The sequence below is a fragment of the Rhodamnia argentea genome, chromosome 7, assembly GCF_020921035.1.
Source record: "Rhodamnia argentea isolate NSW1041297 chromosome 7, ASM2092103v1, whole genome shotgun sequence".
In the NCBI taxonomy this organism is placed as follows: domain Eukaryota; kingdom Viridiplantae; phylum Streptophyta; class Magnoliopsida; order Myrtales; family Myrtaceae; genus Rhodamnia; species Rhodamnia argentea.
The window spans coordinates 8,873,886-8,900,985 of NC_063156.1; the positions used below are offsets into that span (position 1 = coordinate 8,873,886).

The 27,100-nt window shown below is 40.0% G+C and overlaps 4 protein-coding genes across 7 annotated transcripts in view; all 4 read left to right on the forward strand.

Moving 5' to 3' along the window:
• The window catches only part of LOC115730993 (probable inactive histone-lysine N-methyltransferase SUVR2), a 58,311-nt gene extending 41,346 nt beyond the window's left edge, over positions 1 to 16,965 (forward strand). For 2 of the 4 annotated variants that reach the window (XM_048281949.1, XM_048281947.1), the window contains exon 5: positions 16,500 to 16,963. In XM_048281949.1, coding sequence (XP_048137906.1) covers positions 16,500 to 16,651 — 152 coding nt within the window. In that variant the 3' untranslated portion in view covers positions 16,652 to 16,963. Of the gene's footprint in view, positions 1 to 16,499 lie in introns of all 4 variants that reach the window. The other 2 variants (XM_048281946.1, XM_048281948.1) reach the window with 2 other exon arrangements.
• The window catches only part of LOC115726773 (disease resistance protein L6-like), a 40,546-nt gene that overhangs the window by 6,469 nt on the left and 6,977 nt on the right, over positions 1 to 27,100 (forward strand). The gene's annotated exons all lie outside the window — the stretch shown is intronic.
• Positions 1 to 27,100, forward strand: part of LOC115726777 (disease resistance protein L6-like) — a 46,517-nt gene that overhangs the window by 4,591 nt on the left and 14,826 nt on the right. The window contains exon 3 of the mRNA XM_048281954.1: positions 15,911 to 16,061. Within this exon, the coding sequence (XP_048137911.1) occupies positions 15,911 to 16,012 (102 nt within the window). The 3' untranslated portion in view covers positions 16,013 to 16,061. The remainder of the gene's footprint in view (positions 1 to 15,910; positions 16,062 to 27,100) is intronic.
• Positions 24,837 to 25,890, forward strand: LOC115726770 (probable inactive histone-lysine N-methyltransferase SUVR2). The gene is made up of 3 exons (XM_048282584.1): positions 24,837 to 25,567; positions 25,676 to 25,708; positions 25,792 to 25,890. The coding sequence occupies exons 1-3, from the start codon at positions 25,292 to 25,294 to the stop codon at positions 25,888 to 25,890; spliced, it is 408 nt and encodes a 135-aa protein (XP_048138541.1). The 5' UTR covers positions 24,837 to 25,291.

Below are 27,100 nucleotides of genomic sequence, written 5' to 3' on the forward strand. Positions count from 1 at the left end.
CCTAGTTGGATTTCGAGGCCTTGATAGGTTAGCATCTTTACAGAATTTGGATATTTCTGGGTGCACATCCCTTAGACAATCACTTAACATTTCAAATTTAAAGCATCTTCTAACTATCCGTGCTGCAAAATGCACAAACCTAGTTGAAATTCAAGGTCTTGATGGGTTAGAATCTTTACGGAGTTTGGATATTTCTGGGTGCACATCCCTTAGACAATCACTCAACCTTTCAAATTTGAAGCATCTTTCAACTATCCGTGCTGCAAGGATGCACAAACCTAGTTGAAATTCGAGGTCTTGATGGGTTAAAATCTTTACAGAATTTGGATATTCCTGGGTGCACATCCTTAGACAATCAAGTGGTAGTCAACTTTAAGATATTTGCGGAAATTCTGTGTTGCAAGCTACGAGAACCTAGTCAAAATTCAAGGCTATGATAGATCAAAATACTTGAGAGATTGGGATAATTCTGGGCGCAAGATCGAATGAACAATCACCGAATCTATGAAGTTTAAGGAAGCTGAGGATATTCCAAGCTGCAAACCGTGAGAATCACTCCAAGCCTTGATATTTTGGGCATCCGTCGTTACACTTCCCTAGGAATATTACATGACCTATAGTGCTTGAAAACCCCGATACAGTTGAACATCAACCTCTATGAAGGCAAAAATGGCGGGAATGAAGCTAGCGGTCCTGGTGAATCATCTGTGAGTGATTCTTCTTTGTACATTACCGAGTGATTCATGTTTCTTAGTTGGAATGAAAACTCTGTTGATCATGGTAGGAATGTAACTGGCAGCTCTCGTTGGAGGACTAGACCGTCACAAGCGTGACTTTTTGTAAAATGCTTTTGCAAATCCTGTGTTTTAAGGTGGTTGTGCTTGCTCGCAAATTATTATAACGTGTTCTTATTTTGTTTCCGCGGTGAGTTGAGCTTTTCTATCTTTAGTAATGCCAAGAATGATGTAACTTTGCTTGCTTTTCCCGATTGCTTGAATTGGCTCTCTTTTTTTTCCTATTGTTCTGCGATATTTGAATTGTAATTCTCTCTTTTGTCTGTTCTTGTATGACTGCTAATTTAATTATTAACATGTGGATTATTAAGGATGGTTCGGGAGGCAAAGTGCAAAAGCATAGAGGCAAAGGAGAGAGATCATTCTGCTGGATCATGGTGCTCTTGAACTAGAATTCGTCGGGTTCTTTCAAGCTAAATTCATGTAGTCTGCAAGAGTGAGTTCACGGAATCATTGTCATTTTAAATTCCTCGCTGAACTGTTTATTCCTTGGGTTTTAATCCTAACAAGATTTACCCCGCTTAGCCTGTTGGTCATTCCGATGCTGGGATTTTTTTTGCCATGCCAGAGAGGAATTTTTTCCTAGTGATGCTGTGTTTCTGACTTTCCAGTATGCGAGTTTTTCTCTCCTGCTGCTTCAAAATCTGTCAATAGTCTTTGTCTTCATAGGAACTGCAAATAGAGCCGGATTTCGGAATTTCGTAAGAGAACCACATATTTTGCAAGAAAAGTTATGAACTATTATAAGTCCGATCAATTTTCATTGTGTTAATCATGCCGAAATTGTGAGAGAAAGCCTCCTATATCTTGGGGAAATAACGATCCTCATGTTTTATGAACTGACATGATAAGCTTATGGCAATGGACATGAACAAGACTAGCAGTGTGGCACCTGGAGATGAAGCCTCGCTTCCGGATAGGGGCGGAGATGTGCTGGCGCTGGTGGTTGGGGCAGCCGGTGGCCAATCTAGCTGGACAGGAGGTCGGGCCATCGGAAGTTTCACCGATGATGACCGCTGCTCTTAAATTATATCTCGAGCTTGAGTCCGTGTACGGAACATGGGCGTCTTTGTTCAAGTCGCGTAAGGGAGGAGATCTTCAGTAATTTGTCAATCTATAAATACTCGAGATTTTTTCTGCACAGGAGAGACTCTTAATTCAGCCACATATTGAAGTCCTTTATTGAGCTGCACAGATTGGAGCGTCTCTTTGGGTCGTACATAAGAAAACTCCGGACACATGGAAGATTTGTGCTGTAAATTCTACATTTGATTGAGTTGTTTTTTTGCACAACGTGGATTTGGGCTTAATTTAGATGTGGAAAACACTCAAGTGTGTGAATGATTATAACTCTAATTCTTCGATTATTAGTGGATGATTTGCTGCTGGCTCTTCCCATTGAGTAGGTACTGATACTAGGGACCAAACCACGTAAATCTCTAATATCCTTTATGATTCCACACTTATTTCTCTAGTGGTTTTGCATCGACTTAAATTGCAAGACACTGTAAATTTTCGCATTAATGTTACAACAGCTACTTTTTCACCCTGAGAGCAATGGTCGCCACTAGCAAAGAAGTAGATGGAGTAATACTTCCTGGTTTTGCTGAGGGTGGCGGGTCTAAGTGGTCGGGATGGTGAACGGAGAGGCGGTCTTGCAATTGTCATTAAAGATATTAATTTCCTAGCTATTTTCTCCCACAAAAATCAAGGAAAAGAATAAAATCTAATTACTAGACAATCCAAACACTGTAAAAAAAAAAATCTAAAATCTGTCTTACACGTTGGAGGATACAATATGTAGGAGATAGTATCTCTCCTGGTACTTCATGTAATGTTTTTTTTTTTTTTTTTGGGGCCATGGTACTTCATAAGACTGAGACCACTGTAAATCAAATTGTAATTGTTATTTGAACTTCTTACAAAACAACCTCTGACAATACGCCCCACTTGCTAATTTGTCATCCATGTTAAAGCATCATAGCAGCGGAGCTCAATTTATGCGACATTATGTGAATTTGGAAATTAACGGGAAGGAGTAATGAATTTGACGGAGTAAAATGCTCACATAAATGTTATATTAAATGATAGTAAGTAAATATATAAGTTTTACATGAAAGTTTCGGAGAGCATGAACCAAAACGTTTTATCGTAGACATAGTCAAGCCCTTCACTTACGAAGGGCGTTTGAAATGGAGTTGGGGATTTGTCTTAATGGGCTTTGAGAGTGTTGATCAAATAGGGCATTCTCACATTTGAAAGTGAAATTTCATAAAGGAAAAGAAAAAACAATAGATAATTTAATACGCATGTACTTTAATTATCGAACATTATGTATGGTGCCTTATACCTTTCTATAGGGAACCTTGCAAACAATGTAGATGGTGCACGGTGGTATCAGCCGAGACCTTGGAACCTATCGTATACCAACCGGTTTTAGATTTTGGGAACTTGAAATCTACTCTGCAAGTTCTAATACTCATCCTGGAACCGACCCAATCATCTCGTTTGGTAGATTTTGCAGATTTTCTACACATAAGAAACATTTTTAGTTCACGAGGCATTCATAATTGGAGAAATTCTAGCTAAACTAATTACGTGGCATTTATAATTAAAATTTTAATCTAACATATTTTTTTAAAAAGATCAGTTCATGTGGTTCGCAAAAACTAAAAATATGTTGGAAAAAATAAAAAACGAGAGTTGCACGGGCGGCGAGGTTAGGGGATGGCTGGCCCTCGCCCGTGATTGGCGACCCCTGCCAACCATTCCCCACTCTTGCCGCCTATGCAATCGCTCTCTCTCTCTCTCTCTCTTTAAATTCTATCTTAACTTTAGATTATGTTTATTATTTTTAATCTAATTATTTTTTTATTTTTAATATTTTTTGAAAATTTTATTTTTTTTATTGCTTATCGGACTCTAGTGAGCCGGATAGGCTTCAAATATTAATAAAAAATATCACGATAGATGTCTGGCCAAGCTAATCTGAGTTGACGGATCGTTCCGAAGGTAGTTGGTCATTATCCCATAAAAACTCAAACCTTAACAGAGTTGAAGATCGAGAGTTCAAGTTTTTCTGGATTCTTTATTTAACTTCCCAAGCTTTTAGGATCATTGAGAGCCGCCTCTTAGAATTTAATGCCAACTCCGGGAGAGAGAGGAGAGAGGTCGACGAGATGTTCCGTGATATGATAATCAACATAAAGAAGATGATGATTGTTTGAAACACACGACTCTCTCGCAAGTCTTATTACTATAGTTTAAAAAAAAAGTTTGAGATTTTTTTTTATGTCAAACTACACAAACCCATATCTGTTTATGTACGTGATAATATTCTTATTATTTTTATCCTTTTCATGTTTCATTAGACTGTGTTTGGCTTTGCAACTTTTATTGTTATGAGCATACACATTTCTTTGTCCAAATTTTTGAACCCTGATGTCCAAACTACGATGCACTTCTTCCATGAGCCTTGTGCGATTTGAAAACTTAACTGCACTGATTATTGCAATTTGATTCGTTTCGGTTTCGATTGTAAAATGAATTGTTTTTTAATTTAGCCGGGTGAAATAAATTAGTCCGATTCGGTTTGATCTTCAAAGCCAAACCGGGTGTGATTTTACGGTTCGGGACGATCCGGTTCACTGGCATTTTCACATCATCCACGGAAAAACCTGCTCCAGCAACCAAACAGGGCTTGCACTTTGCACCACCGGATTGCGAGCCAAACAGAGCCGAGGGGAGTTAGACCGGGAATTGGAAGAGAATTTAAAGCAGGGACAAGACTATACTTTTCCTGGTGTAGGTTTTCAAAAAACGGAAATCCAATCAGTGTCCTTCGTCTTCCTCTCGGAAGCGTTTTATATAGACAAGGGGAAGAAAATGTTTAAGTGTCCTTTTTGGCGAGTGTGGCCACTGCTGTTGGTACCCTATTAGACTCCCACTCTGCGCATGAACTGGTAAGCCTCGCCCTTCAGTCTTTCTCTCCTTCTCGTAGCTTTCTCTTTTCGATTTTTGCTTGCATTTGGGATGGGAGATGGTGCTTGTTCGAACGACCGATTGCTGTTCCTCCCGAAAGTTTCGTGTCGTTCGTGGGTTGGGTTGTCTCCGCTGGAGAGGTCTAGTTTCGCTGTAATTGCTTAGTACATTTGAGCTTTTGGGGAGGGTGGTTGCCGATCATTTGGTCTCTCTCTGGTCTGGCGAACGCATGCGCGCGAGAAAGTCGATAGCGGGTTAGTCGAAAATGTGGGTTCTCTGGTTTTGTTCGGTGGTGGAGCTCTTTTGCCTTGAGAAAGCCTAACGAGCTGCGTGTAGCTGTTTCTGAGCTCTACGTTCGGTCTCAAGTGTGGTCGTTTATTGAGATGATCTTTTGGGTGGAAAGTCTGTGTTATGGTACTGCAGTTACATTTCTGTAAAAACTTGAGGCAACACTCTTCCGGGGATTTGTTATGCAAAGTACTTTTGCTGACCCTTTTGGCCTTGCATTTACTGTAGAACTTTGGTTCGTGTTATATTTGTTGGTAACTTGGTAAGCGTGGAAATAGTCCGGCTTTAATGTGTTGCAAAAAGATCGAAAGCAACTTTGGGAATTTTCATTAACATACAGGAATCTGCCCCAACACCCTCGTGGCAATAAGCCATGTGTGCTCAGGATACCCTTTTCACACGAACATACAGAAATGGTCAATATTGTCACAATTGTCATCAGAATTCATTTAATATTTTCGAAACATGCTTCACTTCATTGTCTTTTAATGCCTATCTTCTGGCACCTCTTTATGTTAATTTTTCATTGCGTAAATGAAACTTGCTTATTTAAACTGGTTGAGCTTTTTCACTCGTGCCTCGTGGTGCATTGGGAAAGAATGAGAATGCAATGGAAGATAGTTTGAGGGATCAGAGTCTTCACATTCTTCAGCTTTTGCTTTGTAAAGCATTTATGGAATGCATGCTCTGGTCTCACTTAGTATTGGTGTTGTTGGCTTATTTCATTTTTCTTTTAAATGTTCTTCTTCGTAATGCACCTTTTGATGGCTTTAAAAGTTCACTTCAGGCTAGCATTTTGATTTTTTCTTGGTATGATCTTTTCTGACTCGAAGTTGTGTGTTTTGTGAAATTATATATGTAACTCTCTGAAGCCTTTATCTCACAATTCAGATATGTAGGCTCTTCCAACAATTGTAAGCCCTCTTTACTTCCAAGAGCTCGAAGAGTTATGGCACCTAACCCCAGAGTAAAGGCAGCCTTTATGGCAATGAGGGATATCAGAATCAGTGAAGACAAGTTGAAGCCAGTGCTGAAGAAACTCCTGAAAGTATATGACAAAAAATGGGAGCTGATTGAAGAAGAAAACTATAGAGTTCTTGCAGATGCTATATTCGATGAGGAGGATGATAAGGTGCAGTATATGCAGAACTGGTCTCTATTTACTTCATCAATGTTTCCCTCTCTTTTGCACCTCCTTTCCTGCTTGTTTTTCTAATCTTTGTTTATGATCTGCTGTAGAGGTTGAGGTGCAAAAGCGAAAAAGTACTGCAGGTGTATGTGATCCACTCCATATTGTAACTACAACTTTTTGACCATCTTTAAAATAACCTCTGTTCTTCTCTATTTGGCTCTGAAGGAGGATGACTTGGAGGAAGAAACACAAATGCATGAGGTTGAACGCCCGTTAAAAAGACTGAGGTTGAGAAACCAATAATCTCAGGGGTTAGCTTCTCCTAGTAATCGAAACTCCCAATTAGATGGAATTTCGTTCCAGCCTGTGGTTGAGCAGCAAGAAATCCAATCTTCTTCAGTCCAGCAAAGTAACATGGACAAGGGAAAACAACCCATTTCTCCCATGACTTTGGCTGTAATTGAAAGAAACAACCTGTCACTGCTATCTACTATTAAAGCTAGTGGTTCAGTAATGTCCTCCGATACTTCTATCAGAATTCTCATAGACAAAGGAGAGGGGCCTCTCTCTCCCCATTTTACCGATAGAAGCTTTATACATGAGAGGCCGTGCAACGAAGCAAAGGATGAGACATATGGTGATGGTGAGCCCCTAAATGGAACTCCTATTGCAACTATACTTCCAGGTTCATGTTTACTTGATAATTTGTTTGTTTGACTGGCCTTTTAGTTTTGTTGACTCATCTGCATAATGACTATAGTTTGTCAGTTTCTTTCGGGTGAGGGAAGGGAATGATTACTGGGGCTTGTAGGTGAGTTAGATCATTGTTGAGGACGAGGAAAAGGAACTACATTCTCTGGCTTTTCATACCCTTTGCCTGCTCCCCATCTCTTTCTTTCATGTTCCCTCCATCATTTTTCTGTTCCCTCTCCTGTGTTCTTGAGCAGAAGGAAATGCTGCCGGTGATGTCTACGCATGTTCAATGACAATAGAATCCTCTTCTTATATGGTTAAGTAGACTTTAGCAGCTCGATATCTTTCAATTAATTTATGGATCTACTAACTACTTAACAAAGACTAGTACATACGGTTCCTGGTTTTTCATTCACTTGGTGCTTTTGGTTCTCTCTTTTCAAGGGAAATTTGGCTGGGCCTCTTTCAGCTCGCAACTAATTCCACTTAAGTCAGGATAGTCTCCCTTGTCACTTCAACTAGGAAGTTGTTGAGCAAAGAGGCAAGGGGGTGCCCCTCATACATACTTAAACTGTCTGCAGGGCAAAGTATCGATCTATATGACAAAAGCATTTAGAATATGCCGTTCTAAAAGGAAAAATGTAGACGGAGTAACACTCGCCGACCTTTCGAGGGTGGAGAAGCGGTGGTACAGTTGTCATTTTGTCACCCTTTGACACATTCTCAATGTCATGGGACCCCCAAGTTGAAGTTGAACACTGTAAAAATACCGGAAGATCATCGGCATTAAAGAAACGGTTGCATGTATAAGTAATAAAGAATGGAATGGTCGGAGTAAATTGCTTTAAAATTATAATAAAATCAGAAGCAAAAATAAAATTGGATTACCAGACAATCGAAACACACTTTATAGCCTTTCATTTCATTAAATAATAATAAAAGAAAAATCTAAAATCTGTCCAAAAATAATAATAATAAAAGAAAAAATCTAAAATCTGTTTTACATGCTAGAGGATACAATAAGTAGGAAATCGTAATTGTTATTTGAACTTCTTACGATACCACCTCCCATCTCCACGTCTACAGAACCTCCCATTGTATCATTCGTTGCTTTTGCACTCGATAAAAATGTTTTTGCAGCTGCTCGGAACAATTGGGGCGTAAATGTTATGCTGAGATTGAAAATAATGGAAAACGTCATAGTCAATTTACGGGAAGTTTCCAAAAGCACAGCGGAGTCATTTTATGGCTTTTTCAATGAAGCAGACTAATTAAAAGATTCTCGAACAAAACTTTCACACGGGCGTTGCAATGAACATGCTGATTGTGTTGGTGCTTCAAGCTTTTCCTCATGTTTCTCTTTTGGACCAGTTGGGTTTCACATTGACGCTAAAAAGAAGAGGTTGATGATGGCTTTGGATGGAGACTGGGAAAGAAGAGTGGGAATGCTTGACGGATTGAACTTGCTTATGTCTTTGTTTGAAAACAACTTCAATCGGTGGTGGCTGACATCCGAAGCTCTCTCGTAACATCGATTCTAACTTCCTTTTGAGAAATGTTCCTTTTACTTTTCCCACTTCAATTGAACTAAATACTTTTGCTTTGCTTGCTTTTTGGTGCTTTCATATTTGCTGCTGCTTTTCCTCTCAGTTTCCTCCCTCCTCTGGTCTGACAGCGAAATGACAAAAGATGATCTCCTGTGCTTTGATTAACTCTGATAATGAACTCTGCCCAAAAGACAGAAACTTTGTGCGGGCTGGGTCTATGTTGGGTGTCTGGTCTCTTTTACAATGTTGCTTTTTCTATCATTTTCTTCACAGCAGCACTGGTTTAATAGCGAACCAAATGTGAGATCAATTATGATTAATGAACTGCTCAAAAGGCAACAACTTGGTGGTGTGGGACTCGCACGAACCCCGTGAGGAGTAGAGTGTGTATGAGAATGATATGATCCGATTCTCTATCCGGGCCTGTGATGAGTGACCCGCGAGCATATGGGAATCACGGAAAAATAAAATCTGAAGAAAGAGTTGCATACATTCAACCAAGTCTTAATTTATTGATTTGTTACTCTACAAATTTAATTGGTGATGTAGTTTGAATTCCAAATGAACCATCGACTTTTGAATTTATAAATGGCTAAAAATAATTGTATACTAGATAAAAGTAAGCTCAAACGTCTCCTTTTTATCGGGAGTTAGACTAGAAATTAAAGCAAACGACTATTATTACTACTACTACATCTTGTTAATGAAACAAATTAAGTATCACATCATTTCATTCAGCAAATTCGCGACCCATTTGCATGCAAATTTGCGATGCACGACGAGGGGAAAAAGAAGTTGCTGGCCAGCCCACCACGAGAATTTCAGCTAACATCTCCACCGTCGACTCTACTTGTTTAGGTGGTTTTTCAAAGCAATCTACGTCGTTGAATTGTTACATCCTTGGTTGATCTTAGTCATGAACTCCACTTGCCTCTGGTGGGTCGGGGAGCACGTTGACCGAGTCTGCTCAACAGAAGTTGCTCGACCAATTACGGATGTAGTTCGGGATTCAAAAATAGGTTTTTTTTTTTTGTCAGTATTCAAAAATAATTCAAAAAGGCCATGTTGATGTGCAGAAAAAAGGGAAAAAAAAATCATAGAGCGTGAAGAGTCCTGTTTTGTCGTTGGCTCATGTGCGTTTTGCATACTTTTTCTTCTCTATCTTTTTTTGTTAACAGAAACAGCAAGTCAGTTCTAAGTCGAGAAGCACCTTCCGGGTTATGCTGCTAATCCTCCTTTCCAATCACCATCCATCGCAGCGGTTCGATATAGCATGAAGAGTCCCGAATCGTTGGACGGCAAGAGCAAAGCGTCATTCAAGCACGCCGAACAGAGTGTTGTCCGAGCATTCCTCAGGTAATCCATGACATTTCTGAAATTCCCAGATCTGGAATTCCCGAAAAAGAATACTTTTAATATCAAAAGTTGTGTACGGAAATTACTTCGGAGCCAAAAGTTTCTGTCGGATCACTTGAGTACCAAATTGGAGATAAAAGGATCACTTTGGTGTCTCCAACCAAATACTCCGGCCAAAACTGCCACGTGCCATCAATAATAAATTTTTTAATTTAAAATGATATTTAAAAAAATAAATCCACGTGGGCTACCACGGGGACTTCTACACTTTAAAATAAATGAAATTTAAAAATTAGTTAAAAATTAATTTCGTTTAAAATACAAATTTTATGTAAAATAAAATTAAAAATAAGCTCAAAATTTAAGAAAAAAGAAAAAAACAATTCTGGTTACTAGGCAGCGAGGGCTTTCACAAGCCCCCCCTCCCCACCATTGTCGGCAATGGCCGGCGGTGCTGGGGCATGGCCCGCGAGGGTTGCCAAGCCTCGGCTAGGGGCTTAGCATTGCTCAAGCATGTCGAACAGAGAGATCCGATATGGTGGGCGTCTTCCTCAATTTCTTGTACTGGCTTTGAGGCATTTGCTCCACCAAACACTCATTTAGAAGATCCGATGTACGAGGCGTCTTCCTCATCGACCTCTCCTAGTGCGGGTGACTATGAAGGCAGAACCAAAAAGCCGAAAGGAAATAATTAGGAAGTCTTCTTGAGCTTTAGAGGGAAAGACACCAGCCAAGGCTTCACCGATTATCTCTACACTTGCCTTGTCGATGCAGGAATTCATGTGTTCACAGTGAGGCGATTGGTCTGGAGCTTCTACGTAGTATTACATAGTCTAAGATCTCGATCCTGATCATCTCAGAGGATTGTGCTTCCAATAAATGGTGCCTCCATGAGCTAACTCAAATATTGGAGTGCAAGAGAACCAGAGGGCAAAGAGTGTTGCCCATATTTTACAAAGTGGAACCCTCGCAAGTGCGATATCTTATGGGGAGATTCGGAGATGCTATCAATGCACACAAAGAGAATTGTGAAGGAATGGGAGCACTGATAATGGGTACCTTACTCTCCATCGAAAGAGGCTGGTTAGTTTCTCACACCTAGATCTTGTTAGGGCTCTCTTCGACCCTCTCACTCTCAGTGCATTCACACGTCGTCCCCGCTTGCAAATCTACCATTGACAAGCTCGAGACCATCCCCTCCACCGCAAGACCCACCCCTGCCCGGCTGATCCTCCCTCTCCCCTGCTCGGCCTCTCCCTCTCCGACCGGATTTCATCCTCCAACCCCCGAACAACTGGCAACGCTAATTACTGACATTAAAACACTTGCGTCATATGGCTAACAGGAGAATTGCAGAGTTGCCATGCACAAAAGCACGATATTAATGGTCCCATCTCAATCTTTTTGTTCTTTCTTTCTTCAGTAGTTTGTATTCGTGTACATCACGATTCTCATGAGATGAATAGAACGGTAATCAAATGCATGAAGTTTGGTGCACATTAGTCTTGTTAATAAAAGAGAGACATTGGAAATGTACAGCCCATATGAAATTCACATGATTAGATCTCCTTAATCAATACTTAACAAGCACTAGTCAATCACATTGAATAAGAAAGTCATTCTAGTTTTGATATACTAGTTAGACAATATGCGAGAGTCGAGAGGAACTGTGATGAGTTTATTACTCAAGATAAAAATCTAATTCCAAAATAAATCTCTCCCGAAACTAGGCTTCTCCATGCCACACCATGCTTATTTCATAGTTATTATGCCTCCGTCCCGGTCACTTCGATATCCCTCCTCGAATTAATTATAATTAACCAATCACAAATAATTAAATCTGAAGAAAGAAGTTGCACACTTTCAACCAAGTTTTAATTTATTGATTTAGTACTCCACAAAAACCCCCCAAAAAGAACCCAGCCCCCAAACAGTCTAAAAAAGGGGAGGACGGGAGAGATCTAACTCAAACTCTCTCCTCTTCTCTTCTCTCCCTCTTATTTTCACACTCCTTCTTTTTCAACCTCTATTGAGGGGGGAGTTTGTGTTAGATCTCTCCCTCCCTCCCCTTTTTAGATTGCTTTGATTTTCTATTTCCTTTTCTTACTTTCCTTCCGTTTGGGAGATGTTCTCTTTCCATTTAGTCTAGATCTAAAGCTTCTATCTCCCATTCTAGTCTAGATTTGGGTTTTTTGAGTGTATGTGGTTGGGATTTAGCATTCCTCGGATTTCGTTGGTGAACAAGTCAAGTTTCAAAAAAGATCAAAAGAGCTTCATGAAGATTTCGCTTTCACGGATGTCGGATCTGCGCTCATTTAACCTTTTTACTCTTCTCAATGATGATGCTAGGGATGCCAATGCTAGGCGCGCAAAGCCGTAGCAATAAATAGATATCTTATTGTGTGCTCATTATTAAAGACGAATTCGGTAGTTAGCCATCGATTTTGGTGTGAAGAAATCATAAATCTGCTCTTTGAGCGTGTGATCTATAACTTTGTTCTGACGATTTCTCTTATTTTTTGGAGCTTGTTTTGGTTTGAAGTTTTCTGAGATTTGTCTTGGTTTGCAATTGAACCGCACTAATCCTCTCTTGTATTTCGAGGAAGTGTATGAAGTGTTATTTTGATATAAAAAGATTTGGTACTCCACAAATTTGATACGTTTTTAATTCAAAATATTGATGTTGCATATTTCGAAATGCAGTTCACACCTAAGGAATCATTAAGTTTGTAATTACAAATGGCCGAAACCTCAGTATTTTAAAAGTAGGTTTAAAGACCTCCATTTTATGGAGAGTCAGACTGCATATTAAAGCAAATAAGTAGTACATCTTATCATTGTTTACGAAGTTTTTGTATTTATTGAGTATAACGTCATTTTCATTCGGCCAAATAAGATATGACATCTAATTTTGATGGGACCCACACGAGACCCACGTGACATTAGGATTGCGCCAATGTGGTGCACTGGGGCTTCTATGACCTCGATGCACCCGATAATATCCGTTGGAGTCGAAGCCTGGGAGCATCACTCTTTCGATAACTATCGAGTCGACTACTTAAAGCATATTTTTTTGAAGTCTCTCGATGCAAGTCTGACCGAAATGGTGCCGATTCCTCGAGTTCAATCAGTCGAAATAGGATAATACTCTTTTATTAGTGATGTTGACCGGGTCTGCTCAACAAAAGTCGGTTGACCAATTAGTGATATCGCTCGGGATTCAATTTCCATTAAAATATGACCAAAAAGACAATTCGATTAAAATTTTTATACAAATCATATTTTTAACACTGTTTCGACCAAAAAAAAAAAAACACTGTCGATTTTTTTTTTTTTTATCAATCCTATCTCTAACTCCCTTTTATTTGATTTTTGCTATGTCTTTTTATAGAGGGCAGCAATCGAATCCTGCAGTTGTGATATTAGCATCTTCACCTCAATCTCTTTACTAGCAAGATTGCATATCAACTCGATAAATATTTTATTTTTGTAATTTTAACGCTTGATGGATAACGCTCCCAAGTATAGCTCATCCAATATTAAAGACAAGAATAATGTTGAATATATTTGAAGCATTTTAATTAACGGAGGGAAAATTTTTAAATAAAGACTCTAAGTGCTCTTGTTTTTTCAAATAAAAACCTGCAAATTGAAACCGACGAGAAGAGAGCAACTTCGATTGGAAATAGAGGAATTAGTATAGCCCGTACTAATGTGTACGTACTTCCTTATTGGTTCCCGGCATTCTTTCACGTATGACTTGAACAGCTCCTCATCTTCATTTTCTTGCCAAAGCATCTATTGCACGCTCCCAAACAGCTCCCTACTATTGGACTTACTTGGTTTCTCGATCCAATCGGAGGGAAATGAGCCTTCTCGAACAAAACTTTCACACGGGCGTTTCTGTGAACATACTATTTTTTTTTTCCTTTTGGACCAGTGCGTTTCACATTGACGCTAAAAAGACGGGTTTTGTATTTGCTGCTGCTTTTTCCTCTCATTTTCTTCCCTCCTTTGGTCTAACAGCAAAATGACAAAAGATGATCTCCTGTTCTTTGGTTAACTCTGATAATGAAAATGCTCAAAAGAAGACTGAGAACTTTGTGCGGGTTGAGTATCGAGCTGTATGTGTCTCTCTCCATGGCCTTTATTGACGTGAGAAAAGTTGATAAAGGGGACGCGGATTGAAATCGAAAGTGATGAAAAACGGAGCATACTTTGATTGAAAACAGAGGAATCAGTAAGCACGTATTGATGTGTACTTTCCTTAGTGGTTCCTACTTTTCTTCACTGTAGCACAAGTTGGGGGTTTGTCTTATTTTTTGCGGGATTGCTTTTGCTTTGCTTTGGGGTGTGCTTATCTTTGATAGCGAAATGGCAAAAGACGATTCCTTTGTGCTTTGACTAATTCTAATTAATGAACTGCTCGAAAGATAACAACTTTGCGCGGCTGAGTCAGTTGAACATCAACCATTATGAAGCCAAAATCTTATCTCGATAATGGCAGGAATGAAGCTGGCAGTCCCGGTGATCATCTGTGAGTGATTCTTCTTTGTATATTACCGAGTGATTCATGTTTCTTAGTTGGAATGAAAACTCTGTTGATCATGGTAGGAATGTAGCTGGCAGCCCTTGTTGGAGGACTAGATTGTCATAGGCATGACTTTTTAAAAAATAATTTGTCGTGTGTCATGAACCAGAATTTTTGAGATTATAATTTTTATGCAAGTTCTGTATTTAAAGGTTGTTGTGCTTGCTTGCAGGTCATTTATAACGTGTTCTTTCTCTACATGGCAAGTTAAACTCCTGTCTTCTGTTTGATTCCTGGCGTACTGGTTTATATGCGATGTTGATACGGTGGAAGAACGGGCAGCTCTCTAAGAAATCCCATCGACCATAGTCATCTCAGGCATACTGGACATTTTGATTTTGAAACATGTTTTGTGGGCTGCGAATTGCAGTAACTGAATTTTATGGCCTTGATGGGTTGGAGTTGTTGGTGGTAGTCTATGGGTGCACGTCCATTCAACAATCACTCGACTTTCAAGTTTGAAGAGTCTGAGGGAATTCTTTGCTGCAAACTGTGATAATCTAGTTGAAATTCGAGATCTTCACAGGGTAGAATCCTTGGAAAACTTAAACATCTCCAGATGCATGTCCATTGCACAATGACCTTTCGAGTTCAAAATATCTAAGGGTAGTATGTGTTGCAAATTGTAAGCTGGTAAGTTCGAATGTCTCTGTTTGCATGTCCATTCAATACTTGACCTTTCAAGTTTAAAGAGTCTAAAAGAATTAGATGTTGCCAAATGCGAGAATCTATTCAAAGGAATTCTTTGCTGGAAATTGCTGGAGTGTAGTTTTAACTTCACAGTCTTGACAGGTTGGATTTACTGGAAAGGTTGGATATATCTGGTTGCACATCTATTGAAAGGTTACCAGACATGTCTAGTTTAAAGAAATTGGGGGAATTTCATGCTGCCATCTGCAAGAGTTGAGTTGAAATTGGTGGCTTCTACGGGGCTGGAATTACTGGTAATATTGGACATCTATGGTTCCACTTCCCTGGGAATACTACCGGACTTATTGTGCTTGAGAACCCTGATACAGTTGAATATGAACCATTATGAAGGCAAAATCTTAGTCTTGATAACAGCAGGAATGCAGCTGGCAGTCTTGGTGAATCATCTGTGAGTGATTGTTCTTTGTACATTACCAAGTGATTCATGTTTCTTAGTTGGAATGAAAACTCTGTCGATCATGGTAGGAATGTAACTGGCAGCCCTTGTTGGAGGACTGGATTGTCATTAGTGTGACTTTTTAAAAAATAATTTGTCATGTGTCATCAACTGTGATTCTTCATCCTCGGCATCCTATGGAGAACCAGAATTTAATTTTTGTGCAAGTTGTGTATTTGAAGGTGGCTGTGCTTGCTTGCAGGTCATTTATAACGTGCTCTTTCTCTATAGGGCAAGTCAAACTCCTGTCTTCTGCTTGATTCCTGGCATACTGGTTTATATGCAATGTTGATACGGTGTATTTGAACTGTAATTCTCTCTTTTGTCTGTTCTCATATGACTTCTCAAGGCAATTTACTTATTAACATGTGGATTATTAAGGATGGTTCTGGAGGCAAAGTGCAAAAACACATAGGCAAAGGAGAGAGATCATTTTGCTGGATCATGGCGCTCTTGAACCACAGAATTCGCCGGGTTCTTTGAAGCTGATTTCGTATAGGGTGTGAATCCGATATACTGCTAATCTGCAATAGTGAGTTCACAGAATCATTGTCATTGTAAATTCCTCGTTGAACTGTATATTCGTTGGGTTTTAATCCTAACAAGATTTACACCGCTTAGCCTGTTGGTCATTCCAATGCTTGGATTTCTTTGCCATGCCAATGAGGATTTTTTTTCTAGTGATGCTCTGTTTCCGACTTTCCAGTATGCGAGTTTTTGTCTCCTGCTGCTTCAAAATCTGTCAATAGTCTCGGTCTTCATAGGAACTGCAAATAGAGCCGGATTTTGGAATTTCATAAGAGAACCATATATTTTTCAAGAAAACTTATGAACTATTACAAGTCTAAGTGATTTTCTTCGTGTTAATCATGCTGAAATTGTGAGAGGAAGCCACGTATATCTTGTGGAAATAATGATCCTCATGTTTTATGAACTGACATGATAAGCTTATGGCAATGGACATGAGCAGGACTAGCAGTGTGGCACCTGGAGATGAAGCCTTGCTTCTGGGTGGGGGCGGAGATGTGCTGGCGCGGGTGGTTGGGGCTGACAGTCGCGGGAACTAGCTGGAAAGGAAGTCAGGTCATCGGAAGTTCCACTGATGATGACCGCTACTCTTAAATTATATCCCGAGCTTGAGTTTGTGTGTGAAAAGTGGACGCCTTCGTTCAAGTCGCATAAGGGAGGAGATCTTCAGTAATTGGTCAATGTATATACTCGAGATTTTTTCTACACAGGAGACTTTCTTAATCCGGCCACATATTGAAGTCCTTTATCAAGCTGCACAGAGTGGAGCGTTTCTTTGGGTCGTACATAAGAAAGCTCCAGACGCATGGAGGATTTGTGCTGTGAATTCTGCATTTGATTTGAGTTGTTTCTTTACACAGCTTGGTTTTGGGCTTAATCTAGGTGTGGAAAACACTCTAGTGTATGAGTAATTGTAGTTCCAATTTTCCGATTATCGGTGGATGATTTGCTACTGGCTCTCCCTGGGGAGTAGGTACCGACACTAAGGACCGAATCACGTAAATCTATAGTGTCTTTTATGGTTCCTCATTTATTTATTTGGATGATTTCGCATAGACTTAAATTACAAGATATTGTCAATTTCCGCATTAACGTTACAAAGTTACTTTTTGACCCTTAGAGCAATGGTCGCCGTTAGCAAAGAAGTAGATGGAGTAATACTTTCTGGTTTTGCCGGGGGTGGCGGGTCCAAGTGGTCGGGATTAGGGGTGTCAAAACTGCACCACAAACTGAACCAAAAATTGAATTGAACTGAACTGAACTGAAATTTCGCATATTTTCAGTTCAGTTCAGTTTTTGGTTCAGATAGCAGAAAAAACCAAAAAAAAAATTTCCAGTTCAGATATTTTCAGTTCGGGTACAGTTCGATTCAATTAGTGAACGTGGATCCATGAAAAGCCCAAACACTAAAACGACGATAGCAGCCCAAACTCCATCAATTGAGGTCTCTCGTCTCTCGTCCGGTCGTCTTCGTCTCCAACACCCACTTTCCAATCTCCATCGCATTCGAACGAGCCTACTCTCCAATCTCCATCATACTCTCTCTCGTTCGGACACACGTGCAAGAGGACGACGTCAGTTTGTCTCTGTATCTTGGTGTCGCAGGCAGGCGAACAGTGCTCAAGATCGTCGTTCTTGGTGACAGCGGGTGCGCTTCTAGGGTTTCCTTTGATTGCTCTGTTTCTTTTTGTCGCAGGGGAGGGGAATATTTCTTGTGTTGTTAATCTGTTCTTGTCTGGATAGTTGTTGATTTCTTCCCCACCACACCCAAATCTCTGGTGGGTCTAGGGTTTCTTCTGCACTTGTTGCTAGTTGCCCGGATCAATTCAGGGTCCGGATCTTCTCTCTCTCTCTGTGTTGTCATCTGGGATTTGCTTGGGGGGATTTGACCTAATTTTAATTTATACATATTTTGAGCAGCAGCGGAGAGGAACAGCGATATCCCCCTCCCCCACGTCCTTGATAGGTTAGGGTTAGGGTTTAGATCTGCTTAATTTCGATTTTGGAAACTTTGGGTCCTTTTTTTTTTTTTTTGTGTGTGGGTGTAACTTGGGGTTGCTGATGTTTGTCCTTACATTTGTCAATTATCTCCACTGCCGTTTGGAGTCGAATGAAAAGGAAAAGGAAAGCTGGTTTTGTAAATAATACATTTCGACGTTGCTGCATTTTTGTTTTTGGTGGTGACAGGAGGTGGAGTTCAAGCTGGATTTGTTCGATGAAAAAGAATGGAGAACGGCCAGGGACATAGTCTTTGAATATGCAGGTATAGATCAGATGAAGCTTTCTTCTCGCCTCGGTCTCTCTATTTCTTGTGAAAGAACAAACCCCGAGATCTCAATATTTGACCGAGTCAATACGGAGTGTGAATCTCGCTACTTATGTGCAGGTAATTGTAGGATTAGCCAGAGCAGGAGCAACAAGAAGCTGACGGTGACCGGTGCCGTAGATCCGGTGGAGCTCTTACGAAAGCTGGGGAAGCGGTATGACGCGTACATACTCTCTGTCAGACTGTACTGTGACCCTTTTCCATCGTTCATGTAGATTAATTTGTAACGGTCCTCATTGACGGGATTTTCACGTACAGGTAGTTGAGAACCGATTCGATTTTAATCAACAAGACATGGTTTTGGGTAAGCTGCATCTGCCCAACTCCAGCTCCAACTCCAAAAATCAGAGACTCTGGATCATGACAACGTAAGATTGAACCTCGGTTCCCGGGTTATTTTTGGGAATAAAATCTGATTTTCATTGATTTAATTTGGGCTGTGTGATGGTGAGGTGATTCGTCATTGTTGAGATTTGACTTTGGGATGGAACTGTGATTTATCTAAAATTTTTTAGGCAATTCGAGGTCGATACGATGTCAAATGCTGCTTGTGATACTCATGCTCATGTTCTTTCTACTGATCTGACGTGGTATCAGTGGGGGTGGGATTGTGTCTCATGGCTTGTCTAAATTTGGAAGTTGCTGCTGTGCATGTTTGTTGTTCGATGCATTGAGGATATTTTGGGTAAAAAATTAGCTATGCTATCTATGAAATTGTATTTCATGGACCCTGCTTGCAGATCCTGAATGCTGCCTTAGAATCTTTATGGGGATTACCAGTGGATTCCCGAGCTAAAGCATTACGCGCCTAGTGTCCCAATTGTTCTTGTTGGGACAAAGCTTGGTAAGACCACTTCTCATTACCATACAGGGGCAGATTTGCTTTTCTCCTCTTATGCTGCACTTGATACCCATATTAGCCAAAAAAAAAAAAAGATTACAACTGACAGAAGTAAACTGATATGGAAACTGATATCGATTCTTTGGCATAACACCACACTTGCAGCGAAGCTATATGGACTCCTAGCAAAGCTGCGATTGTCTTAGAGCGGTTTAGTTTAGTTAGTAGGAAATTCGAGATTGATTTTGCAGGGCATCGTCTATAATCTTTGATGAACCTGCGTTTACTCACTATGGGATTTGTAATGGTTTTTGCAGTGAAAGACTTTGAATCATTCTACTGTAAGCAAGACTTCGGATTAAGGCACTTCCTGTGGACCAAGACCTCATGAAGTTGTTCAGGGGTAAGATGAAAGCATGGAAGGATTTTGTGCTTGATGTTGACGGCAACTGGATGCTGCAAGGCTGGAGAGATCCGATTATTTATGGCTCCTTCTGTTGGGTGCCCACTTAGGATGGTCGAAATTTTTTTTTTCTGTCATGACCTGTACATTGCAGGGATTCTTCCCAAGTCGACAGGTCAAGGAGTTTTATTGGAGTAGCTCAGAATGTACCTATTTCCCGCTCTTCTGTTTGGACATGTATCTTTTGACTTGCAAACAATTTTGAGTCTGGAATGTTTGCTTGCTATTTATCTAATTCTTGAGATAGAAAGTTACACTTTGTAACTTCTGTGCCACACAGCATTGTGAATTTTCCTGATAATGTGAATCGGGTTGAAGCTGATGATGGGTATGGGTGCAGCATTGTCGTGTATGGCTTGTGCTGTTCTCTTGATGGCTCTGTTGTTTACTAGTCTCCTATGATACCGAAGGCCGTTTAGCTCTATTCAGAGCTTGAGGAGCCAAGAAGGGTCTCATGGAGGATGCGTTTCAAAATAGGATGCAGACAGAAATAGTAATGCGAAAGTTGGTTCTGTCTTCAAGTAACTTTAGGGCAATTTGAACTTCTGTATAATTTTTCTGCTCTAGCATTCAGGCGTTACATTCATAACTCCAGTTTGATTTTTCTGTGAAGAAATTCGATCGGTCAAATTGTTGGTTCATATACAAGGGAGATCGAGTACTTTATTAAATAAAATATTTTTTGTATAATTGAATTCTCATGCAAGTCAGGCTCCATTTGGGAACCACGCTCCCGAGGCCCCTTGTGAAATTTAGGTGTTTGATGGAATTTTTAGAAACCATCTTCATGAAAAGTGAAGAGCAAAAATACAAATAAATAAAAAATAAATAAAAAAAAGGAAACCGAAAACTGAACCGAACCGAACCGAACCAAACTGAGTTTTTCAATTCGGTTCGGTTCAGTTCGAACGGAATTTGGTTCAGTTCAGGCATATTCCTTAATGGTTCGGTTCAGTTCAGTTATTTGAATAACTGAACCGAACCGAACCATTGACACCTCTAGTCGGGATGGTGAACGGAGAGGCGGTCTTGCAGTTGTCCTTAAAGATGTTTAGTTCCTAGCTATTTTCTCCCCAAAAAATCAGGGAAAAGAATAAAATCTAATCACCAGACAATACAAGCAGTAGCATACTGTGAAAAATAAAAAAATCTAAAATATTAGAATGATGGCAATGTCGGCTATGCAGTGTATATTCTGAATTCTCAATTTACCCATGTTTGTACTATATCTCCGCAGGAGGAAGCTAAAACAAGAAGCAGAGAACGACGGAGAACGACTTCAAGAAATGAGGCTCATTTACCAAATGCCACTTTCAGATTCCAATCTGAGAAGTCAAGATGCTTATTCTCAGCAATGGTATTGGTCAGATTTGAACATTACAAGGAAGTTTAATTGTTCACCACGCAAGACAACAATTAAACTCAAAACGACCGTCATTGCCGGTCTTAGCTTCACTTTTGAGGATCAAAACGACCTAATCTCATGAAGGAAAGTATATGTCATGGATGAACTGCTTGCACCGGCCTTGATCATCCTTTGCTCCACAACTTTTTTCACACTGGTAGAGATGCTAAATTATTGCCTTTGTTAGATTGAATTTGCTAACATTCCTAAGTTATCGGTCCAATCTTAGTGCACTCAAATAATGGAGTTATTGCAGAAGTTGCCATCATGTAATTCGCTTCAGTCTAGATGACTTCTGGTAAAGAGTTAAATATCAGACATAGTTGCTTTGATATGACCGACCAATTACAAGCCTGAGAATCGAACAGCTTCCTGACCCACCCTGCCGCAGAGCAAAGTCCATGGAGCCCATGTGAGGCATTGTGAGGACACGAGCTGGGGCCTTAAACTCGTCAATCCTCATGGTAATTGATAGGTGCGTTCTTGCATTTTAAGTGGATTAATGCAGTAGTACTCACTGTTATAATTGCAGATGTTCCCGGGAAGCGGCAATACTTTCATGTGGTACTAGTCCTTCAACAACGGCACTCACCGTGTCCGAGCAAAGGTTCTTGAAAAAGAGTTTCATGAGTTTGGTAAATGAGTCTAGAACATGGTCCTCAGTTTGAAGTTTTATCAAGTGCTCTGATCGCAGAAAAATCGATCTCGGGAAGACTTCTGTTTGCTAGCAAAGCAGTTTGTAACATCGACTATTGCCGAATACATGAATTGAGAAGGTGGCAACTGCTGCTGAAACAGAGGTTTTTACGAGGGAGAAGTGGCTCATAACGAGTTTCAACCGAGATGAATGTGGGCAAAATCGAAGTCAGCAACAATGATAGAGAAATGCATATGAGGGGCTAAGAAATGCTTAGAGACAGCAACAATGGCTACTTCAGGCGCGGTTCGCTCGGTGTTATCCTTCCTACGATCCCCTCTTATTGGCGAAGCCAGGAAAGGAAAGAAGGTCTTGAACCAGGGTATGACTTCCCACGTTTCCACACGGTCTGGTCCAGTCCCTTTACTAATTGTTAATTGCCATGACCTTGGACATCCAGTAACATGGCCTCTATGTATAAATAGAGAAAACAAGGTTTTTGGAAAATCAAGAAAACACGTGGCAAATTTAGCCATCCAAGAACCGAATTCACAAGTTTAACTCTGTCCTCACCCTCTTTCTCCGTCTTATTTCTTACTTATTTGACATTTGAGTTAGCGGGTGTGTCAAGGGTAGAAGATATTTGAGTTCGTTTCCAAAATCAGGCTGAGAATAAAATTTTACCAGACAACCAAAACACAAAAAAAAAAAAAAGAACTAAATTTTAGTTAGAGGATCCAATACGTAGAAGATAGTATCTCTCCCGGTACTTCATGTAATGTTCTTTGGCCATGGTACTTCATAGGATTGAGCCCATTGTAAATCAAATTGTAATTGTTATTTGAACTTCTTACAAGACAACCTCCGACAATACGACGCACTTGTTAAGTGTCATCTATGTTGAAGCATCATAGCAGCGGAGATCAATTTATGCGGCATTATGTGAATTTGGAAATTAACGGCAAGGAATAATGAATTTGATGGAGTAAAATGATCACCTAAAACCCGGCCGACCTTGCGGTAACGTAATATTAAAATGATAGTAAGTAAATATGTAAGTTTTACATGAAAGCTATTGAGAGCATGAACCAAAACGTATCATCGTAGACATAGTCAAGCCCTTCACATAGAAAGGAAGCGTGAAATGGAGTTGGAAATTTGTTTCAATGGGTTTTGAAAGTGGTGTTCAAATAGGACATTCGCACATTTGGATATGAAATTTCATAAAGGAAAAGAGAAAATGATAGATAATTCTTAATACGCATGTATTTTAATTATCAAACATTATATATGGTATCTTATACCTTTCTATAGGGTACCTTGCACAATGCAGAGGGTCCACAGTGCTATGAGCCGAAACCTTGGAACCTATTGTATACTTTCAAGTTCCGAAATTTAAGAACTTGAAATCTACTCCGCAAGTTCTAATACTCAACCTGGGACCTACCCAATCTTCTCATTCTGCAGATTTTTCTACACAAAAATAACATTTTTAGTTCATGTAGCATTTATAATTAGAGAAATTCTAGCCAAACTAATTGCATGGCATTTATAATTAAAATTTTAATCTAATGAGATTTTTTATTTAACTTCCCAAGCTTTTAGAACCATTGAGAGCCTTCTCTTAGAATCTAATGCCCACTCTAGGAGAGAGGTCGACGAGATGTTCCGTGATAATCAACATAAAGAAGATGACGATTGTTTGAAACATATGACTCTCTCGCAAGTCTTATTACTATAGTTTAAAAAAAAAGTTCAAGATTTTTTTTATGTCAAACGACACAAACCCATGTCTATTTATGTACGTGATAATATTCTTATTATTTTTATCCTTTTCATGTTTCATTAAACTGTGTTTGGCTTTGCAACTTTTATTGTTATGAGCATACATATTTCTTTGTCCAATTTGAACTCTGATGTCCAAACTACGATGCACCTCTTCCATAAGCTTTGTTTGAAAGCTTTAGCCAACTCAAATGTTTTCCCTTTGTGCGATTTGAAAACTTAACTGCACTTATTGTTGCAATTTCGCACGTTTCGGTTCAGATTGTAAAATGAATTATTTTTTAATTTGGGCGGATGAAATAAATTAGTCCGATTTCTAATTTCGCCGGATCGAATTTTTATGCTCTGATTCGGTTTGATCTTCAAAGCCAAATCGGGTGTGATTTCACGGTTCGGGACGATCCGGTCCACTGGCATTTGCAGATCATCCACGGAAAAATCTGCCCCAGCAACCGAACAGGGTTTTGCAGCACCGGATTGCGAGCCAAACAGAGCCGAGGGGAATTGGAAGAGAATTCAAAGCAGGGACAAGACTATGCTTTTCCGGGTGTAGTTTTTGAAAAAACCGAAATCCAATCGGAGTCCTTCGTCTCCCTCTCGGAAGCGTTTTATATAGAGAAGGCGAAGAAGATGTCATTGTCCTTTTCGGCGACTGGTAAGCCTCGCCCTTCAATCTCTCTCTCCTTCTCGTAGCTTTTTCTTTTCGATTTTTGATTGCATTTGGGATGGGAGATGGTGCTTGTTCGAACGACCGATTGCTGTTCCTCCCGAAAGTTTCGTGTCGTTCGAGGATTGGCTTGTCTCCGCTGGAGAGGTCTAGTTTCGCTGTAATTGCTTAGTACATTTGAGCTTTTGGGGAGAGTGGTTGCCGATCATTTGGTCTCTCTCTGGTCTGGCGAACGCATGGGCGCGAGAAAGTCGATAGCGGGTTAGTCGAAAATGTGGGTTCTCTGGTTTTGTTCGGTGGTGGAGCTCTTTTGCCTTGAGAAAGCCTAACGAGCTGCGTGTAGCTGTTTCTGAGCTCTACGTTCGGTCTCAAGTGTGGTCATTTATTGAGATGATCTTTTGGGTGGAAAGTCTGTGTAATGGTACTGCATTTGCATTTCTGTAAAAACTTGAGGCAACACTCTCTTCCGGGGATTTGTTATGCAAAGTACTTTTGCTGACCCTTTTGGCCTTGCATTTACTGTAGAACTTTGGTGCTTGTTATATTTGTTGGTAACTTGGTAAGGGTGGAACTTTGGGAGTTTTCATTAACATGCAGGAATCTGCCCAAACCCTCTCATGGCAATAAACCATGTGTGCTCAGGCCCTTTTCACAGGAATATACAGAAATGGTCAACATAGTGGCAATTGTCATCAGAATTCATTCAATATTTTCGAAGCATGCTTCACTTCGTTGTCTTGTAATGCCCATCTTCTGGCACCTCTTTATGTTAATTTTTCATTGCTTAAATGAAACTTGCTTATTTAAACTGGTTGAGCTTTTTCACTTGTGCCTCGTGGTGCATTGGGAAAGAATGAGAATGCAATGGAAGATAGTTTGAGGGATCAGAGTCTTCACATTCTTCAGCTTTTGCTTTGTAAAGCATTTATGGAATGCATGCTCTGGTCTCACTTAGAATTGGTGTTGTTGGTTTATTTAATTTTTCTTTTAAATGTTCTTCTTGGTAATGCACCTTTTGATGGCTTTAAAAGGTCACTGCAGGCTAGCATTTTGATTTTTTCTTGGTATGATCTTTTTTGACTCGAAGTTGTGTGTTTTGTGAAATTATATATGGAGGTCTCTGAAGCTTGTATCTCACAAGTCAGATATATAGGCTCTTCCAACAATTGTAAGCCCTCTTTACTTCCAAGAGCTCGAAGAGTTATGGCACCTAACCCCAGGGTAAAGGCAGCCTTTATGGCAATGAGGGATATCAGAATCAGTGAAGACAAGTTGAAGCCAGTGCTGAAGAAACTCCTGAAAGTATATGACAAAAAATGGGAGCTGATTGAAGAAGAAAACTATAGAGTTCTTGCAGATGCTATATTAGATGAGGAGAATGATAAGGTGCAGTATACGCAGACCTGGTCTATATTTACTTCATCAATGTTTCCTCTCTTTTGCACCTCCTTTCCTGCTCGTTTTTCTAATCTTTGTTTATGATCTGCTGTAGAGGTTGAGGTGCAAAAGCGAAAAAGTACTGCAGATGTATGTGATCCACTCCATATTGTAACTACAATTTTTTGACCATCTTTAAAATAACCTTTGTTCTTCTCTTTTTGACTCTGAAGGAGGATGACTTGGAGGAAGTAGCACTAGTGCGTGAGGTTGAACGCCCGTTAAAAAGACAGGTTCAGAAACCAAGGATCTCAGGGCTTAGCTTCTCCTAGTAATCAAAACTCTCAATTAGGTGGAACTTCGTTCCAGCCTGTGGTTGAGCAGCAAGGAATCCAATCTTCTTCAGTCCAGCAAAATAACACGAACAAGGGAAAACAACCCATTTCTCCTATGGCTTTGGCTGTAATTGAAAGAAACAGCCTGTCACAAGTATCTGCTATCAAAGTTAGTGGAACACGTTCAGTAATGTCCTCCGATACTTCTATCAGAATTCTCATAGACAAAAGGAAAGGGGCCTCTCTCTCCTCAATTTATCGATAGAAGCTTTATACATGAGCAGCCATGCAACGAACCAAAGGATGAGAGATATGGTGATGATGAGCCCCTAAATGAAACTCCTATTGCAACTATACTTCCAGGTCCATGTTTACTTGATAATTTGTTTGTTTGACTGGCCTTTTAGTTTTGTTGACTCATCTGCATAATGACTATAGTTTGTCAGTTTCTTTCGGGTGAGGGAAGGGAATGATTACTGGGGCTTGTAGGTGAGTGAGATCACTGTTGAGGATGAGGAAAAGAAACTACGTTCTCCGGCTTTTCATACTCTTTGCCTGCTCCCCATCTCTTTCTCCCTTCTTCCGTGTTCCCTCCGTCATTTTTCTGTTCCCTCTCTCATGTTCTTGAGCGGGAGGAGGAAATGTTGCTGGTGATGTCAATGCATGTTCAATGACAATAGAATCCTCTTCTTACATGGTTAAGTAGACTTTAGCAGCTCGATATCGTTCAATTAATTTATGAATCTACTAATACTTAACAAAGTACAAATGAACTGCAAGTACAAGAAATTGCCAAGACTAGAAAGTATCTCGGTTCCTGGTTTTTCATTCACTTGGTGCTTTTGGTTCTCTCTTCTCAAGGGAAATTTGGCTGGGCCTCTTTCAGCTCGCAACAAATTCCACTTAGTCAGGATGGTCTCCCTTTCTCACTTCAACTAGGAAGTTATTGAGCAAAGAGGCAAGGGGATGCCCCACATACATATTTAAACTGTCTGCAGGGTAAAGTATGGATGTATATGACAAAAGCATTTAGAATATTCCGTTCTGAAAGCAAAAACGTAGACGGAGTAACACTTGCCGGCTTTTCGTGGATGGAGAAGCGGTGATGCAGTTGTCATTTTGCCACCCTTTGATACATTCCCAACGTCATATGACCCCCAAGTTGAAGTTGAACACTGTAAAAATAATGGAAGATCATCGACATTAA

Bases quoted from the DNA above. Each gene is read 5' to 3' on its own strand.
- LOC115726770 (XM_048282584.1), top strand. From the start codon at position 25,292: ATGGAGGTCTCTGAAGCTTGTATCTCACAAGTCAGATATATAGGCTCT. The intron at 25,568-25,675 runs GTGCAGTATACG...TCTGCTGTAGAG, and splicing joins TAGATGAGGAGAATGATAAG to GTTGAGGTGCAAAAGCGAAA. The intron at 25,709-25,791 runs GTATGTGATCCA...TTGACTCTGAAG, and splicing joins AGCGAAAAAGTACTGCAGAT to GAGGATGACTTGGAGGAAGT.